General features: G+C 45.6%; 1 protein-coding gene across 1 annotated transcript in view; it reads left to right on the top strand.

The window, feature by feature from the left end:
- The first annotated feature begins 343 nt into the window (after positions 1-343).
- The window catches only part of LOC144487443 (homeobox protein BarH-like 2), a 33,951-nt gene continuing 14,075 nt past the window's right edge, over positions 344-20,219 (top strand). The window contains exons 1-2 of the mRNA XM_078205519.1: positions 344-622; positions 13,365-13,449. Of these exons, the coding sequence (XP_078061645.1) occupies positions 570-622; positions 13,365-13,449 (138 nt within the window). The 5' untranslated portion in view covers positions 344-569. The remainder of the gene's footprint in view (positions 623-13,364; positions 13,450-20,219) is intronic.

The following is a 20,219-nucleotide window of genomic DNA, read 5'->3' as shown; positions in this document are numbered from 1 at the left end:
ATTTACCAGAGGTTTCAGGGTCCTTTGTCCGCACAATTCGATCATCTCCATTGGTCAGGCTTTGCCTCAGAAATGTAAAGGGCCTTTGTGCATTTCTTGGAATTTAATTCTGCAGTCAGAGGGCGTTAGCTCCTCTTTAGAGATAATGGGGTTGCTGTGGGTTTTTCTGAAGGCTAGAAATCCCCTTTGTGTGAGTCGTAGCCAGTCACGGCTTTAATCAATGTAAAGTCTTTGTCTATTATATATCTAATGTTTTTAAAGCAGCCAGGGTGATATGGAGATATGTTTCTTTCATACCTTGGCATGATACTGTCGTTGATGTTAATCCTCGTGTGTTTCCGCAGGGTCATCCTTGAGTTTCGTATCCATTGCTTTCAGTGACTCACCTGTCTCAAGCTCTCACTGCGAGGATTCCACAGTTTCTGCCTCCAGCCTCGTCCTCCAGTCATTCGAATTCTGCCTCTCTGGAGAATATTACTCGCACCAGCAGTGAGTGCGAGAGTGATCAGAACGCTCCTCGGCTAAAAAGGCCTCGGAGAAGTCGTACCATTTTCACCGAGTTACAGCTCATGGGACTGGAGAAAAAATTCCAGAAACAGAAATATCTGTCCACCCCAGACAGGTGAGTGAGTGGGAAGATGGGAGAGTGTGGGGGAGGGAATTCTCCATCAGAGAAGCTGGGGGAGGGGGGTCATCTAACAGGGAGAGTGGTGGGGGTGGGGGGGGGGGGGCGGGGGATCTCCATCAGAGAAGAGGGGGGGGGTCATCAGTGGGGGGAGTGGGGGAGGGGGGTGTCATCCAACAGGGGGAGTGGGGGAGGGGATTGTCATCCAGTGGGGAGAGTGAGGAGGAGGGGGATTCTCCTGAGTGTAACCAAGAACAAGATTCCTGAGGGGTGTGTTTCCTACCCGGTGTCGGGTTAACAGATATCCCAGGACATTTGGTGAGAACCCTGGCAAAGAAAGAGGTGAATTCAGTTACTGTAGTTCATTTTAGGTAGAAGAGGGAAGAGGTCCTGCTGAAAGTGTATCAGGAACAGACTCAATTAAAAAAGCAGGACCTTGAGGGTAATAGCCTCTGGCCTAGTGCCTGAACCATATGCAAGCTAACATGGGAGCAGATAATAAGATGATATGGCCAGTAAGACATGTGTCCTAGATAGTTGAGGTTGGAATGAAGGGTTCCTGTCGATGGGACACCAACATCAGTCCTGAGACTGGAACGAATTGCAGTGACTGGACCGGCTCCACCTGAACCCGTGTCATGGGATGGACATCCAAGAAGAGTGGGTAAATAGGGAGGTAGCAAAGGCTTTCAAATAGCAAGAGATAAAGAGGAGCCCACGAGAAACATAATCAGCCAAACTGTAAAACACAACAGGTCAGGAGAAATTAGGAATAAGTCAAGTATTAAAGGTAAAGTGACCATAGTCCCAGATGACCATGGGCTGTGACCAGTGGGTGATTTAACCTGAAGGTTACCAAACCTCAGGCAAGGGGCTCTGCATCACTAACCCAGCCATCCCAGCCAACTGAGCTACATTGACGGAGGACATTGAATAGCAAAGGTACAGAACGGGAGTCTATAAAGACAGATAAACACAAAGTGAGAGGAAATACTATTGAAAATGAATGAAAATGTCTATAGAGCAATGGATGCAGAGTCCATTAAAAAAAACAGGGAGCTGGAGGCAATCATATGTTGGAAAGGACCAGGCATGGTAAGGGTTTACTGGAAGTGAATTCAGGAAAATCAGGATTGGGAATTAAACTTTGTGTTGTATAACGTATTTAAAAAACAGGGAGTTAATGAAATTATTCAGGATAATATAATGGCAGTCGAGAAACAGGATGCAACTATTACCAAAACAAAAATAAACTTCATTTGGGGAAAGAGAATGGGTCTATCACACTAATTGGCCCACCTCATAGCGAAAGGGAGGTGGAGGAAGAAATATGGTGATAAATTAGGGAATTGATTCAAAGCATAGAATTGGGCGGCACGGTGGCACAGTGGTTAGCGCTGCTGCCTCACAGCGCCAGGGACCCAGCTTCAATTCCAGCCTTGGGTCACTGTCTGTGTGGACACATTCTCCCCATGTCTGTGTGGGTTTCCTCCGAGTGCTCCGATTTCCTCCCACAGTCCAAAGATGTGCAGGGTAGTGGATTGGCCATGGGAAATGTGTGGGGTTATGGGGATGGGGTGGGGTAGAGGGCCTATGTGGGATGCTGTGTCAGAGAGTCGGTGCAGATTTGATGGGCTGAATGGCCTCTTCTGCACTGTAGGGATTCTGTGATTCTATGATGAATGTAGTTATCTGGATGTTCAAAAGGCCATGGCTAAGGCTTCTCACAATAGACTAATGAATAAGGTCAGGGGACAAGGGGCAGACTGGATTGCCAGCTGGTTTAAGACAGGAAGCAGAGAGTGGGACTAAAGGGTGGTTATTCCGATTGGCAGAGGGTGGGAAATGGTGTCCACAGAGATCAGTGCTGATTACAATTCACATCAATCATTGGAACTTTGGAATCATAACACAATTAGTGAATTTGCAGATGACACAGTATTGGTGGGAAAGTCAATATGGAGGACTGCAAACAAGTAACAGGAACAAACTTAGAGAATGGACAAATAAACTTAACCCAGGTAAATACGAGGTCACATGGTGAGGTAGAGGTTTCACAGTGAGGAGGCGGTGGCACAGTGGTAATGTCATTAGATTAGTAACCCAGAAGTCCAGGCTAATGCCCCGAGACACGGGTTCAGATCTCACCACGGCAGATGGTGGAATGACTAAAATCTGGAATTGAAAGCTAATCTCAGTGATGGTGACAATGATAACTATTGTCATAAAAACATATTTGGCTCATCTTTAGGGATTCAGCTTTACCTGTCTGGTCCACAAGTGATTCCAGAACCACAGCACCGTGGTTGACTCTCAATTGCCCTCTGAAATAGCCTAGCGAGCCATTCAGTCCAAAGGCAATTAGGAATGGGCAATAAATGTTGTCTTTACCAACGAATCGATGAAAAGGATCTCAGAGTACAAATACATAAAGAATATGAACCAAGCATTAGGCTTTATTTCCACATGGATAACATTGAGGAAGTTATGCTAAATCAGTATCAAACCTTGATTAGGCTCTGCAGCTCTGGTCACCATAACACACAAAAATCTCTTAAGGCACTGGAGAGCAGATTGACAGGGGTGATACCATCATTTTGTGGGTCTAAGGGGCAGGATTTTATAGCCTCGCTCGGGCAAGACCAGAAATTCCCGCCCGAGGACAACAGAGATTTCCGTTATCGGACCCTTGCCCGAGCCGATTCCGTGGCGGGTGAAGTGGTGGCGGGTGAAGTGGTAGCGGGTGAAGTGGTGGCGGGTGAAGTGGTGGCGGGTGAAGTGGTAGCGTTCCTGTCTGTATATCAGGAAAGGATCGATAGACTGGGTCTGGGCTGAGGGCTGATCAAATAGAGGTCTTTAAAATTCTGAAAGGTTCTGAAAGGTGCACACAGAGAGAATGTTCCCTCTTGTGGGCATATGAGATAGTCACCAAAAATTACAATTGGGAATTCAGAAGAAACTTCTTCACCCGTAGAATGGTAACAACATGGAACCCGCTACCACAGGAGTGGATGAAGTGAAGCATGGAGCTACATTTGAGGGGAGGTTAGAGAAAGGGGAGAATAGGGGGTTACAATGGTCCATTTTAGATGAGCAAAGATGAAGGGGGCTTGAGTGAGGCATAAACACCAGCATGGACTGTTTGGGTCAAATGGCCAGGTTCTGTGCTGTAGAGTCATAGAGTCATAGATGTTTACAGCATGGAAACAGGCCCTTCGGCCTAACTTGTCCATGCCGCCCTTTTTTTAAAACTCCTAAGCTAGTCCCAATTGCCCGCATTTGGCCCATATCCCTGTACACCCATCTTACCCATGTAACTGTCTAAATGCTTTTTAAAAGACAAAATTGTACCCGCCTCTACTACTACCTCTGGCAGCTTGTTCCAGACACTCACCACCCTCTGTCTGAAAAAATTGCCCCTCTGGACCCTTTTGTATCTCTCCCCTCTCACCTTAAACCTATGCCCTCTAGTTTTAGACACCTCTACCTTTGGAAAAAGATATTGACTATCTAGCTGATCTGTGCCCCTCATTATTTTATAGACCTCTATAAGATCACCCCTCAGCCTCCTACGCTACAGAGAAAAAAGTCCCAGTCTACCCAGCCTCTCCTTATAACTAAAACCGTCAAGTCCCGGTAGAATCCTAGTAAATCTTTTCCGTACTCTTTCTAGTTTAATAATATCCTTTCTATAATAGGGTGACCAGAACTGCACACAATATTCCCAGTGTGGCCTTACCAATGTCTTGTACAACTTCAACAAGACGTCCCAACTCCTGTATTCAATGTATACCCTGTGTAATCCAATGTAAGGGTGTGCAGGGGAGTGAGGGCACGTGCTGTTACAGCTCCTTGTTGCTTCACATGGATCTGGGGCGGGATTTTCCGACCGCACTCACCCCAAAACCGGAAAATCCCGCCCAAGGTCAACGGACCTTTGCGTGGTCCGTCCCCCCGCCCGTTACGATTCCCATGGTGGGGATATTCCCCCGCTGATCAGTATATCGAGCAGAGCTACAATAGGCGTTCAGAGCTGGTCGGGAGTTATATTGAGGAAGTTGAGTGTAAGTGTGGCTGTGAACAGAGCAGGAGTTGTAGTTGTGTGTTTGTTGCCATTGTTTCCATAGCGATGGTTGTTTGTGCAATACACCTGACAAGACAGTTAATCCCAATCTATACAAGACAGTGAGGAACATTTTTGTGGGTTTAGCTAATGGTCCAGTGATACAATGAAAGTATTCAGAGCATTCTCAGCGATGACATCTTCCCTGAGCTCTGAGTGACATACTTAACTCCAGGAAATCCACTTCAAGGCATCGCTCAAATCCCTGTTCACCACAGTTCAAACACCTTAGAAAAACATTTCAAACTCCTTTCCTTCTCTTTCTTGCAATGGTTCACAGAATCAGTAATAGGTTTTGATTTTGTCGCACTATTATTCTAATAGTGACATCCATGGTCTGGTAGCAAGATCTGATGGTACACAGATTTGATTTATTATTGTCACATGTATTAGTATACAGTGAAAAGTATTGTTTCTTGCGTGCTATACAGACAAAGCATACCATTCATAGAGAAGGAAAGGAGAGAGTGCAGAATGTAGTGTTGCAGTCATAGCTGGGGTGTAAAGAAAGATCAGCTTAGTGCGAGGTAGGTCCGTTCAAAAGTCTGACGGCAGCAGGGAAGAAACTATTCTTGAGTCGGTTGGTACGTAATCTCAGACTTTTGTATCTTTTTCCCAACGGAAGGAGGTGTCCGGGGTGCGTGGGGTCCTTAATTATGCTGGCTGCTTTGCCGAGGCAGCGGGAAGTGTAGACAGAGTCAATGGATGCGTGGCTGGTTTGGGTGATGGACTGGGTTTCATTCATGACCCTTTGTAGTTTCTTGCGGTCTTGGACAGAGCAGGAGCCAGACCAAGCTGTGATACAACCAGAAAGAATGCTTTCTATGGTGCATCTGCAGAAGTCGGTGAGAGTTGTGGCTGACATGCCAAATTTCCTTAGTCTTCTGAGAAAGTAGAGGCGTTGGTGGGCTTTCTTAACTATAGTGTCGGCATGGGGGGACCAGGACAGGTTGGTGGTGATCTGGGCACCTAACAATTTGAAGCTCTCGACCCTTTCTACTTCGTCCCCATTGATGTAGCCTGGGGCATGTTCTCCTTTACGCTTCTGGAAGTTGATGACAATCTTCTTCATTTTGTTGACATTGAGGGAGAGATTATTGTTGCCGCACCAGTTTACCAGATTCTCTATCTCATTCCTGTACTCTGTCTCGCCATTGTTTGAGATCTGACCCACTACGGTGGTGTCGTCAGCAAACTTGAAAATCGAGTTGGAAGGGAATTTAGCCACACAGTCATAGGTGTATAAGGAAGGGGCTGAGGACACAGCCTTGTGGAGCACTGGTGCTGAGGATGATCATGGAGAAGGTATTGTTGCCTATCCTTACTGACTGCAGTCCGTGGATTAGGAAGTCTAGGATCCAGTCGCAGAGGGAGGAGCGGAGGCGCAGGTCATGGAGTTTGGAGATGAGTTTCGTGGGAATAATGGTGTTGAAGGCTGAGCTGTAGTCAACAAATAGGAGCCTGCCATAGGTGTCTTTGTTATCTCGGTGTTCCAGGGTTGAGTGCAGGGCCAGGGAGATGGCGTCTGCGGTGGACCTGTTGCAGTTATAGGTGAACTGTAGTGGATCCAGGCAGTCTGGGAGGCTGGAACTGATTCGTGCCATGATTAACCTTTCACAGCACGTAATGTTGGAGTCAAAATAATGGCCTAAATTCTCCGAACTCATACACCTCGCTACCGCTGCCAGCGAAAATGGAGAATTTGACGCTCAGCTAAATCACCATTCACCCATTCACTGCAGCGGGACCGGAGAATCCCAGCTGCGGGCGAGGTTGGAGAATTCTGGCCATTATTTATTTCGGAAGGTTCTCTCGGATGACGGCGAGCACTACCCCCCGTGTCCTGACTGAATTTGGTTCAGACCTAGCGAGCGCGTTATCCAGATCAGCATATGTAAATAATCGTTTAAACTCGCAGAGTCGGCTTAAACTGGATTCTCCCGGATCCTGCAAAACTCTAACCCTCAGGAGCAGTGGGAACTGGTCGCAAGTCACTGCTAATCTCAATAAACGGAGTCCGGTCATGATGGCCACAATGGGGGGGCCGGAGACCATTGAAGCCCCCGGGTGGCCGGAGGCGCAGCTGGGCAGTGCCCTGACATTTCCCCCAGCAATCTGGGCACTGCTAGGGTGGCATTGGCAAGGGATGGATCCTGAAGGGTGCCTGAAAGGGCAGGTGTTAGGTGACCTCATAGCAGGGTTCTGCTCACTTACGATGGGGGAGGCCATGAGGTGAAGTGGGTGACCTGGTCATGAAGGGGAGGTTACCCCTCCGGGGTCAAGGCTTGTGGGTGTTCCCCATTTCTGCAGGGGGTTAGGATGTCTGGGGGGTGGGGGTCCTTCAACTTAACTTTATGGATGGCACCATGGCACAGTGGTTAGCACTGCTGCCTCACAGTGCCTGGGGCTCCGGTACGATTCCCAGCTTGGGTCACTGACTGTGCAGAGTTTGCACATTCTCCTCGTGTCTGCGTGGGTTTCCTCCAGATTCTCTGGTTTCCTCCCACAGTCCGAAAGACGTGCTGGTTAGATGCATTGGCCGTGCTAAATTCTCCCTCAGTGTACCCGAACAGACGCCGGGGTGCGGTGACTAGGGGATTTTCACAGTAACTTCAGCGCAGTGTTAATGTAAGCCTACTTGTGACATTAATAAATAAACTTTAAAACTCAAACTTCAGAGAGGGCACTCTGACCTCGGAGCAGCTGGTGTTGCTGGCAGCTTCATGTCTCCACTCCGAAAAACATCTCTAAGTGTGTTTGAACTGGGAAATGAATCACCCCAAATCTCACCGGGTTTCCTGCTGGGGACAACACTGAGAGATTTTTGGGCGAATTTTGCTGAAACTGTTCATGAAGCAGGATTTTGCAAACTTGCTCCATGCCTCCTTTAAAAGCTGTTCATGAAATGAGACCTGGTGCTGGGTAGGTTGCCAAGATCCAACACCAAGCGGCAGTTTTCCTTCATTCATGCGGCACGGTAGCACTGCTGCTTCACAGCTCCAGGGTCCTGGGTTCGATTCCCGGCTCGGGTCACTGTCTGTGTGGAGTTTGCACATTCTCCTCGTGTCTGCGTGGGTTTCCTCCGGGTGCTCCGGTTTCCTCCCACAGTCCAAAGATGTGCGGGTTAGGTTGATTGGCCAGGTTAAAAATTGCCCCTTAGAGTCCTGGGATGCGTAGGTTAGAGGGATTAGCGGGTAAATTAGCGGGTAAAAAAAAAAGGGATTAGCGGGTAGGGCCTGGGTGGGATTGTGGTCGGTGCAGACTCGATGGGCCGAATGGCCTCCTTCTGCACTGTAGGGTTTCTATGATTTCTATGATGTCACCCAGCGCACCATCCACCTCCTCTCGCTCAGACAGACAGAAACTTCCGAGAGCACAAACCTTTAAAGAGAAACTTAAGGGGAAGAGAAGAAAGCAGGATTCCCTTTCCCCCAGCTCTCTCTACTCTCTACTTTACTCCCAAAACAATTGATTGAACGAATATAAGCGAGAAAGGAAACCACTGGGAAGAGTTTAACTTTATTTGGTTATTGTTATTCTAGCGGTGGTGAACTTGAAAAACCATTCCCACAGGAGGGTTTTAGAAGGAAAAAGAAAGATTAGTTGGAACTTTTTGGCAAACCGCCAATGGTGCTCCACCGCCTTGGGTTTCCCGGCAACGTGGGGTGGATTCAGTGGGAAATTCCATTGACAACGGCAGGACCAGAAGGTGCCGCCAGTGATGAATGGAACATCAGTGTGAAACACGCGACGTGGAGGGAAACAAATCTCATCCAGTAATTTTTTAAAATGGGAAATCCTCGACATAAATAAAGCAGCTGCAATTGTCTGCCTCTCTCCTTCTCTCCATGTGGCTTGTTTTCCTTTTTGTCACCAAACATTTGTGTGTGAAGTTAAAACACTGTTGCACAATCTCCCTTTCCCTGTGCATGCTGTCCCTGCAGTATTTGCGTCCTGCCCTTTGTCTCTGGTTGCTCCACTCTTTCAGCTTGGACTATCTCTCTGCGTACTCTGTCACCTGGTCTGCTCTGCCATGTGTATACGTGCCAGCTGTTTCACAATTTCTGCATTTTGACATATCTGTCACGTTCTTTACACCATTTAGTAGGCTTGCTCTCACTGAGGGGGTCTCTCACACTTATCTTTAATCAGCTCACCCTTCAGCTGTCCAAACTCACAGGATTCTGCCATCGTTACTGTAGTTATGTAATGTTCAATGGTCTCATTTTCACCCAGAACTCTAGAGTTGGATACATATCATTCATATGTAACATTCACTCTGGGTTCAAAATGTGCCGTCTGTTTTCTCTGATCATCAGTTAGATTTTGAGTGATATGCATTTTGCAGCAGTCCTTCCCAGCAATGTTAAAAGTGTGGCTACTCATTAGTTCAGGCTTGTTAATTAAATCTGTTGCAATCTCATAATTTTGCCACAAGTAGAAAATCTGCTGGTTTTGCCACATATCACCACTGTGCTACCGGGGCGGCACGGTAGCACAGTGGTTAGCACTGCTGCTTCACAGCTCCAGGGACCTGGGTTCGATTCCCGGCTCGGGTCACTGTCTGTGTGGAGTTTGCACATTCTCCTCGTGTCTGCGTGGGTTTCCTCCGGGTGCTCCGGTTTCCTCCCACAGTCCAAAGATGTGCGGGTTAGGTTGATTGGCCATGCTAAAAATTGCCCCTTAGTGTCCTGAGATGCATAGGTTAGAGGGATTAGTAGGTAAATATGTGGGGGTAGGGCCTGGGTGGGATTGTGGTTGGTGCAGACTCGATGGGCCGAATGGCCTCTTTCTGTACTGTAGGGTTTCTATGATTTCTATTTTTACTGGGGTAGAAGTGGAAAATTGACTGCAGCCATTTGTACTCCCTCAGTTATTGACTTGCATCATTCATTTGCATTCCTTTTGTCCTATTGTGTCTGCCTTTCCTTTGTCCGTTTGCAGTAGCTGTCTGCAGCTTTGAACTTTGCCATGTGCCTTTCTGAGCTGTAACCAGTATTTTACTTGCAGCTTTTCTTTTGACCTTTTTTTTGCAGAGTTGAACCTGTGTTCCTGGGTTCTCAGTGTCTTCACTGAATCATTTCCAGGTTTTAAAAATCTATTTTCCCTCTACTTTCTACACCATGTTTCACATAGAACGACAACAGTCTTCATCAGTGATACGTCTCAGTGAGAGACTTTATTGAAGTGGGCAGAAATGGCAGCCTACAGTTCTTACCTCAGGGCAGAGTCACATGACTATGGAAAGCCACACAGTTCAGTTAGAAATGTTGCATTTTCAAAACCCAAACACTGGCTGTACTCTCTATATTCTGCCCTTAGTTTCCTTCTGTTTGGCTGTGAATCTGTCTCAATATACTGCGTTGCTTTTCAAAACTATAGTGGCATTGTGATGTTAAAAGTTTGAAGAGCAGCAAAGCAATGTTCAAGTGCCCACTTTATATTCCGATATGCATGTGTATATCTGTGTGAGTATGTGTGCGTGTGAGCCATGCTTGCATGTGTGTTCACACATCAGTGAGTCTGTGTGCGAGTGGATGAATATGCAGCTAGAATTTCATAGAATCATAGAATCCCTACAGTACAGCAGGAGGCCATTTGGCCCATTGAGCCCGCGCCAACAATAATCCCACCCTATCCCCATAACCCCATGTATTTACCCTGCTAATCCCTCCAAAACCTGGGGCAATTTAGCATGACCAATCAACCTAACCCGCACATCTTTGGACTGTGGGAGGAAACCGGAGCACCCGGAGGAAACCCACGCAGACATGGGGAGAATGTTCAAACTCCACACAGACAGTGACCCAAGCTAGGAATCGAACTCAGGTCCCTGGCGCTGTGAGGAAGCAGTGCTAACCACTGTGCTACCGTGCCACTCCATTTGTTGTACCATTGCTTAGTGACTCACTTTTCCAAATACCGATGGAACTATAATTGTAGATTCTAGTGGTCGTGCTGATGAGTTGCAGGAGAAACAGGCATGTGAAGCCTCGAGTGAACAGAGTTTCCTGATTTCAGAATGCAGCCTCTGTAATTGTGGAACCAGGAACAGACTGGCACGCTCTGTTATAGTCATCACGTGGCCCCTTTAATTTATTCCCTTAACCTTTGGTATTGGACACGGAACTCTCTTGTTTGAGCCACCTTGCTCCCAGTGTGGAGACACAAACAAGGCACTCTGACTTTGCTGCACTTTCTACTGAAGTTTCTCCATCATCTGTAAAGAGTGAGTGAGTCCCTCCAGCGAGTCCCCTCCAGCGAGTCCCCTCCAGCGAGTCCCCCCAGCGATTCCCTCCAGCGAGTCCCTCCAGCGAGACCCCCCCAGCGAGTCCCCCCAGTGAATCCCCCCAGCGAGTCCCCCCAGTGAGTCCCTCCCTGACCCAAAGAAAACAACTTACATTTGTTTCGCAGCTTGTGTCATCCCAACGTACTTTATAACCAATTAATGAATGAATGAAGGGATGAGAATGGAAGGATGGAAGGTAAACTCCAGGTAAAAGAAACAACAATGGGAAATATTTTAAAAAACAGTGAGTAAGAGAGTTTAGGAGAAATACATCCCTCTAGAAATCCAAAGTCAATTTGCAAGCAATGATGCACCACAGGTAAATAAATAGAAAGTTGAAACTAAAGGTAAACATTTAGCAAAGGAGATGATAATAATAGTGAATGTGGAGAGATCAGTAAAAATCCAAATTATAATCAGGAAAGCAAAGGAGAATTACAACATAAATTATCAAAGGTTATGATGAGAAATATAAAATATTGTACAGACGGAAAACTAACGAGAAGAATCAAGTTAGGGTCACACATGGATGCAGACGAACACCCCCCTGGACTGGGTGAATTGTAACTGTGAATATCAAAATAATTCAGGGACAAAATAGCAGAGGCACCATTACACTTTATAAAAAATCACTGGAAAAGAGAACAGTGCCAGAGGACTGGTCGACAGGGAATGTAATTCACATACTTACTAATGAAATAGTGCCAACCTAGGGATTTATAGACCAGTTAGTTTAGTGTCAGTGCAAGCAAAGATACTGGAATGTTTACTACAATTTAATTAAAACAAAACATTTAGAAACTGAAAATGCAATAAAGTAATCTACACAAAAACTCTTTGGAAGAAATAGGAGAGCAGACACCAGGAATATTGTCACTGCAAAGTAGACAGACTTTCAAACAGTCTTTGATAAAGTACAGCATAGATGACTCATCATTAAGGTCAGAACACGTGGATTCAGGCAGCTCGCAGAATGGGTCCAAAACACACACACAGTAAGGAGTTAAGGCTTGTTACTCAGTCTGGTGAAAGTTAGGAAGTTTCTTGGGGATCAGTGCTGGAATCACAATTTACATAAATACTTTAGTTGAAAGAGATTTGATAGAGGTGTATAAGATTTTGATGGGTATAGATAGAGTGAGTGCAAGCAGGCTTTTTCCGCTGAGGCTAGGGGAGAAAAAAACCAGAGGGCATGGGTTAAGGGTGAAAGGAGAAAAGTTTAAAGGGAATATTAGGGGGGGCTTCTTCACGCAGAGAGTGGTGGGAGTGTGGAATGAGCTGCCGGATAAAGTGGTAAATGCGGGATCACTTTTAACATTTAAGAAAAACTTGGACGGGTTCATGGATGAGAGGGGTGTGGAGGGATATGGTCCAAGTGCAGGTCAGTGGGACTAGGCATAAAATGGTTCGGCACAGACAAGAAGGGCCAAAAGGCCTGTTTCTGAGCTGTAATTTTCTATGGTTCTATAATTTCAAAAGGTGCAGTGACGCTAACTTAACGGATGTTGTTAATACTAATAAATACTTTGAAATTCATTTAGTGCACGGTGGTATATTGTGGTTGGAGTTCACACACTGTTTGGAAACTAAATTTAAGTTGGCTGGAGGTACAACAAGAGGAAAAGGGACACAAAACTCAAAAAGTAGTGCAATAGGTTAATAAATGCAAAAACAATTGAGTAAATTAAGCACTGGAGTTCACCTGTAGAATTCTGCAAGTGAAAAGCAGATAAAATTAGATTAAAGCTGTATGGCATGTTGGAGTATTCTGTACAATTCAGGGCTCCCAGTTATTAAGAGGATACAGCAGCAATGCAGAAAATGGAAAAATACACAAACAGAGGCATTATAGTCAACAGGAAAGGTTAAACAGGGCTTTTTTTAGAAGATTGAAGGTAGGGGGGTGACCTGAGTAGGTCTGCTCGTGGAGGTGTCCAAAATGAGGCAGCACAGATGTGAAAGTCACCAATAAATCCAAAGAGAAGTCAGGAGATAGTGCTTCACTCAGCGGTTGTAATGTGGAATTTGCCAGCATGTGGAATATTTGAGGCAGGTAACGTGGATAGTTTAACGGGAAGCTGGATGAACGAGAGAAATGAATAGCACAGAATATTGATGGTGTTGGAGGAAGTTAGATGGGAAGAGGTTTGTGTGGAGTGTAAACACCAGCCGAGACTATTTGTGCAGAATGTCCTGTTTCAAATTCTGTGTAAACATGATTGCTATAGAGGCAAATAAACCAATCAGTTTGCACACAGCAAGGTCTCACTACTCCACTTGCCCCCTCACTGCGTACTCTACTGAATTTGCTTTGTGCATTTTCTCAGGTTGGATCTTGCACAGTCACTGGGATTAACTCAGCTACAAGTGAAAACCTGGTACCAGAACCGAAGAATGAAATGGAAGAAAATGGTGAGCGCAGTGTGTGAGTGTTTGATGTGGGTGATGCAGTATAGAATCAGACCCATTGCTCGGGCGAGCTCACAGGCGCAATCTTATGGCACTTAAAAAAAAAATGAAGCAAAATGTAATTCTTGCCAATAAGAGGAGTGGGTGGAGTCATGCCAGGAAACTGGCTGCACGCTGCTACACAGCACAATTGCGCATGCGCTCTGATCTTCCAATGCACTATGACTGTGATTCTATGATTAGACCTCCCAAAAGGCATCACCTCACACTTACCAGGATTAAATTCCATCTGGCATTGCTCTGCCCAACTTCCCAGCTGATCAATATTAGTCTGAAGCCTCAGACTATCCTCCTCACTGTCAACAACAACACCAATTATCATGTCTTCTGCAAACGTACTAATTATCCCTTCTATATTCACATCCCAAGTAGTTAATGTACATAGTGAACAGCAAGGGTCCCAGTACTGATTGCTGTGATACATCACAGATCATAGGCTTCCAATCACAAAAGCAGCCCGACAGCATCAGCCTTTGTCATCCATTAACAAGCCCATTTTGGATCTATTTACCAATTTGCTGTGGATCCCATGGGCTCCTTCTGCACTGTAGGAATTCTGTGGCAACACTGATTATTCAGTTCCTAGTTTTGATCTCCTTGTAACCATGTCTCTGTAATGGCAATAACATCATGCCCATTGACCCAATTTACACCGAATACTAAGTGCATTTAAGTAAAGAGTCATTAATTTTGCCTTGCCATGATTTCCCCTTTGACCCTATTTGTTGCTGTTTTTAATGTTTGTGCACTCTGTATCTTCCCGTCACACTCTGGCTATCATTGTCTAAATAGCTGCCTTGTAATGCTGCCATATCCTTTTGCTTTGTAAGCCTACCTATCCCCTCTCCAGAACCATCCCCCCTATACTTAGTTTAAAGCCCTCTCTATTTCCCGAGTGATGTGGTTTACAGGAACACTGGTCCCAGCATGGTTCAGTTATAGGCCGTCCCAACGGTACAGCCCCCACTTTCCCCAGTACTGATACCAGTGCCCCACGAACCGAAACCCACTTCCCCCACACCAGTCTCGGAGCCCTGATTTCATCTCTAATTTTCTGCACCCGATGCCAGTTTGCACGCGGCTCAGGTAATAATCCAGAGTTTATAACCTTGGAGATTCTGTTGTTTAATTTAGTGCAAAGCTTCTCAAACTCTCTCTCTTTCTCATTCTCCCACGGCAATGGGATCCTTCCCCTCCCACTGCAAGTTCCCCTTCCACCTGGAGCAGATGTCCCAAACCCTGGCACCAGGCAGGCAACACAGCCTGTGGGACTCTCAAACCTTCCTACAGAGAACAGTGTCTATTCCCCTAACTGTGCCACCCCTGACTATCACTACTTTTCTCTTCCCCACCCCACCCCCTCTCTTGAGTGGCTCCCTGTATCACGGTGCTGGGATCAGTTTGATCATTTTCCCTACAGCCCCCACTCTCATCCACACAGGGAAAAAGAAGCACAGTAAGAAGTCTCACAACACCAGTTTAAGTCTAACAGGTTTATTTGGTAGCACGAGCTTTCGGAGCACTGCCCCTTCATCAGGTGCTACCAAATAAACCTGTTGGATCTCCCACTCACCTGACGAAGGAGCAGCGCTCCGAAAGCTAGTGGCGTTTGCTACCAAATAAACCTGTTGGACTTTAACCTGGTGTTGTTAGACTCCTTACGGTGAATGGGTGACCACCAGGCAGAGCAAGAGAGCTAGGCAGACAGTGCCTCCAGAATCTCCTGTGACTATTCGCCTGCAAAACAGATCGACCACTTTGGATACTGTTGAGGAGAATGGCCTCTCAGGGGATGACAGCAGCTCTCAGGGGATAACAGCAGCAGCCAAATTTGTAGCATCACGGTTGTCTCTACTGCACAGGGAAGGGGTAAAAGGAATAGAAATGCAATCGTCATTGTGGATTCAATTGAGGGGAATAGATAGATGTGGCTGCAGCCACAAATAAGACTCTAGGATGGTAAGTTGCCTCCCTGGTGCTGGGGTCACAGATGTCTCGGAACAGTTGCAGGGCATTCTGAAGGGGAAGGGCAAAGAGCCAATGGTTCTGGTACATATTGGTACAAATGATATAGGTCAACAAAGGTGTGAGGTCCTAAAAGCAGAATATAGTGAGTTAGGAAGCAAATTAAAAAGTAGGACCTCAGAGGTAGTGTTCTCAGGATTACTACCTTTGCCATGTGCTAGTCAGAGTAGAAACAGCAAGATACATAGGATGAATATGTGGCTGAAAAGACTGTGTGAACGTTTCAGATTATTGGGGCATTGGGACTGGTTCTGGGGGAGGTGGGACCTGTATAAACTGAATGGGTTACACCTGGGCAGCACCGGGACTGATGCAGGGGGAATCAAGAACAAGAGGAAAGGACAGTAAGGGGAATAAGGAAAATGATAGGCAGAGAAATTAAAAGCCAGAGTCAGATAAGGACACAGTAAAAGGTAATAGGAACGGGACAAGAAATGTTAAAAGGGCTTTGCTTAAGGTTTTGTACCTGAACGCTTGGAGGATTCAAAACAAAATGGATGAATTAGTAGTGCAGATGGTACGATATAGTTATCATAAATATGATGGTATGATATAGTTGGCATTACGGATACGTGGTTCCAAGGTGACCAAGGATGGGAAATAAACATTGAGGGCTATTCAGTGTTTCTGAAGGACAGCCAGAAAGGAAAAGGTGGTGGAGTTGCATTGTTGATTAAAGAAGGTGTTGATATGATATTGTGGAAAAACGTTAGCAAAGACAATGTGGAATCTGTATGGGTCAAGTTAAGGAACACCAAAGGGCAAAAAACATTTGTGGCAGTGATAAACAGACCAGTAGTGGTAATTTTGGGAATAGCATTAGACAGGAAATCAGTGATGCATGTGTCAAAGGAACATCTGTGATTATGAGTGACTTTAATCTGCATATTGATTGGGAGAGTCAAATTAGCCACAGTACGATAGAGGAGGAATTTCTAGAGTATATATGGGATGGTTTTCTGGAGCGATACATTGAGGAACTAACAAGGGAGCAAACCATCTTGGACTAGGTATTGTGCAATGAGAAAAGATTAGTTGACAATCTAGTTGTGAGAAAACCCTTGGGGATGAGTGACCATAATATGGTAGAATTCTTTATCGAAATGGATAATGACATAGTTGATTCTGAGACCTGGGTCCTGAATCTCAATGGAGGTAACTATGATGGTATGGGGTATGAGTTGGCTATGGGAGATGGACTGGGAAACATTACTGAAAGGAAGGACATTGGACTGGCAATAGAGGTTCGAGGGAAATTAGATAGTATCAGATTCAAAGACAAATTGGCAAGAAAAGATAATAGCTCTGAGGATTGGGAGCAGTTTAAAATTCAGCAAAGGCGGACCAAGGGATTGATTAAGAAAGGGAAGATAGAGTATGAAAGTAAGCTAGCGGGGAACATGAAAACTGACTATAGAAGTTTCCATAGGTATGTAAAGAGAAAAACATTGACAAAAACAAATGTAGGCCCTTTGGTGGAATTCATAACAGGGACTAAAGAAATGGCAGAGGAAATCAATTTATAATTCGTTTCTATAATCAAGAAGGAAAACAGGAATAATGCACTGGAAATTCGGGGAAACACAAGTTTTAGTGAAGAGCTGAAGGAAATCAGTATTAGAAAAGAAATGGTTTGGGGGAAATTGATGGGATTGAAGATGGATAAATCTCCAGGTCTGATAATCTTCATCCCAGAGTACCTAAGGAAGTGGCCCTGGAAATAGTAGATCCATTGGTGGTTATTTTCCAAAATTCTTTAGACGCTGGACTGGTTCCTACAGATTGGAGGGTAACTAACGTAAGTCCGCTATTCAAAATGGGAGGTAGAGAGAAAACAGAGAACTATAGACCAGTGAGCCTAAAGTCGGTACTGGGGAATTCAAGGATTTCATAGCAAAGCATTTGGAAAGCAGTGGTATAATCAGACAAAGTCTGCATGGATTTACAAAGGGGAAATCATGCTTGACAAATCTACTGGAATTCTTTGGGGATGTAACTAATAGAGTTGACCAGGAGGAACCAGTGCATGTGGTTTATTGAAACTATCAGAATGCTTTCTACAAAGTCTCACACAGCAGATTACTATGTAAAGTTAAAGTGCATGTGTTTCCAGATAGTGTTACAAGGTGGATAGAAAGCTGGTTAGCAGACAGGAAGTAAAGAGTTGGCATAAACGGGTCTTTTTCCGATTGGCAGGCAGTGACTAATGGGTTCCGTAGGGATCTGTGCGAGGACCCCAACATTTCACATTATATATTAATGATCTGGAGGCGGGAATTAAATGTAGGATATGATACAAAGTTGGGTGGGAGGGTGAGCTGTGAGGAGGATGCAGAGATGCTTCAGCGTGATTTGGATTGGCTGAGTGTGTGGGCAGATGCAGTATAATGTGGATAAATGGGAGGTTATCCACTTCAATAGCAATAATAAGAAGGCAGATTATTACTTGAATGGGTATAAACTGAGAGAGGTGGATACTCAACGAGACCTTGGAGTCCTGATGCATCCGTCACTGCAAGTAAGCGCGCAGGTTTAGCAGGCAGAAAGAAGGCAAATGGTATGTTGGTCTTCATAGCGAGAGGATTTGCGTATAGGGAAAAGGATGTTTTACTGCAATTGTACAGGGCGTTGGTGAGGCCACACATGGAGTATTGTGTGCAGTTTTGGTGTCCTTATCTGAGGAGGATGTCCTTGCTATAGAGGGAGTGCAGCAAAGGTTTATCAGGCTGATTGTTGGGATGGCAGATCTGTCATATGAGGAGTGACCAAGTAGGCTAGGATTATATTCACTGGAGTTTAGAAGAGTGAGAGAGGATCTCATAGAAACTTTAAAATTCCAACAGGATTAGACAGGGCAAATTCAGAAAGAATGTTCTGAATGGTGGGTGAGTCCAAAGTTCGGAGTCTTAGTTTGAGGAAAAGGGGGTAAACCTTTAGGACTGAGGTGAGGAGAAATTTCTTCACCCAGAGGGTGGTGAATGTATGGAATTCACTACCACAGAAAGTAGTTGAGGTCAAAACATTGTGTGATTTCAAGAAGAAATTAGATATAGCTCTTGGGGCTAAGGGATATTGGGGGAAGGCAGGATCAGGGTATTGAATTTGATGATCAGCCATGATCATAATGAAAGCAGAGCAGGCTCGAAGGGCCAAATGGCCTACTCTTGCTTCTATTTTCTATGTGTGTTTCTATGTAAAGGAAGTCCAAAAAGGTAGCAGAGAGAAATACTTACCTACTAAACACTTAGCTGTGATATCACATGGGCGTGTTGACTCGATGTGGGGCTGCTATATGACAGCTCTCCAGCTTTGGTCTACTCCTGCCCTCACTGACCTGTGGACGTGGATAGCAAAACAAGACACAGCAAAACCACCTCCACCACCACCCCACCACTCTGAACAAAAGAGAGAGCCATGGTAGTTTTTTTATGATTTCATAAGATGTAGGTGTGACTAGCTAGGCCAGCATTTCATAGAAATCATAGAAATCATAGAAACCCTACAGTGCAGAAGGAGGCCATTCGGCCCATCGAGTCTGCACCGACCACAATCCCACCCAGGCCCTACCCCCACATATTTACCCGCTAATCCCTCTAACCTACACATCCCAGGACTCTAAGGGGCAATTTTTAACCTGGCCAATCAACCTAACCCGCACATCTTTGGACTGTGGGAGGAAACCGGAGCACCCGGAGGAAACCCACGCAGACACAAGGAGAATGTGCAAACTCCACACAGACAGTGACCCGAGCCGGGAATCGAACCCGGGACCCTGGAGCTGTGAAGCAGCAGTGCTAACCACTGTGCTACCGTGCCGCCCATTTGTTGCCCTCCCTAATTGCCCTTCAGAAGGTGATGGTGAATCTCATCTTGAACCTCTACAGTCCATGTGGTGTAGGTACAACCACGGTGCTGTTAGGGAGTTCCAGGATTTTGACCCATTGACAGTGAATAAATGGTGATATTTCAGCTAGTCGGGATGGTGAGTGGCCTGGAGGGGGACTTGCGGGTTGTGGTGCTGCCATGTATCTGCGCTCCTATCCTTCTAGGTGGTAGGGGTCAGGGGTTTTGATGATGCTGACGGTGGAGACTTGGTGAATTGCTACAATGCATCTTGTAGATGGTACACACTGCTGCTACTGAGCATTGACGGTGGAGGGAGTGAATATTTGTGGATGGGGTGTCAAATCAAGTGGGTTACTTTGTCCTGGATGGTGTTGAGCTTCTTGAGTGTTGTTGGAGCTGCACCCATCCAGGCAAGTGGGGAGTATTCCATCACACTCCTGACTAGTATCTTGAAGATGGTGGACAGGCTTTGCGTGGAGTCAGGAGGTGAGTTACTCATTGCAGGATTCCCAGCCTCTGACTTACTGTTGTAGCCACAGTATTTATATGGCTAATCCAGTTCAGTTTCTGGTCAATGGTAACCCCCAGGATGTGATTCGGTGATGGTAAAGGTTGCATATTTAATTAGTTGTATGATTGCTTTAAGAGCTGGTCACATGATTTGATGGTGATGTCATTCGGCTGCTTCACAGGCTTCTGTCTTAGTTTCAGTTTCTGTCCTGTGCAGAGAGCGTCTCTCAGTAAACTTGTTAGGCTGCATCTACGTGTGCAAACCACATCATTTCTTTTTCTTTAAAATTAACAAACCCTAATATAGTTAGGACATTACAAAAAGAAAATTG

The sequence above is a fragment of the Mustelus asterias genome, unplaced genomic scaffold, assembly GCF_964213995.1.
Source record: "Mustelus asterias unplaced genomic scaffold, sMusAst1.hap1.1 HAP1_SCAFFOLD_787, whole genome shotgun sequence".
In the NCBI taxonomy this organism is placed as follows: Eukaryota; Metazoa; Chordata; class Chondrichthyes; order Carcharhiniformes; family Triakidae; genus Mustelus; species Mustelus asterias.
Note: the sequence above shows the minus strand (reverse complement) of the source record. Positions and strands in the feature narration are given on the sequence as shown.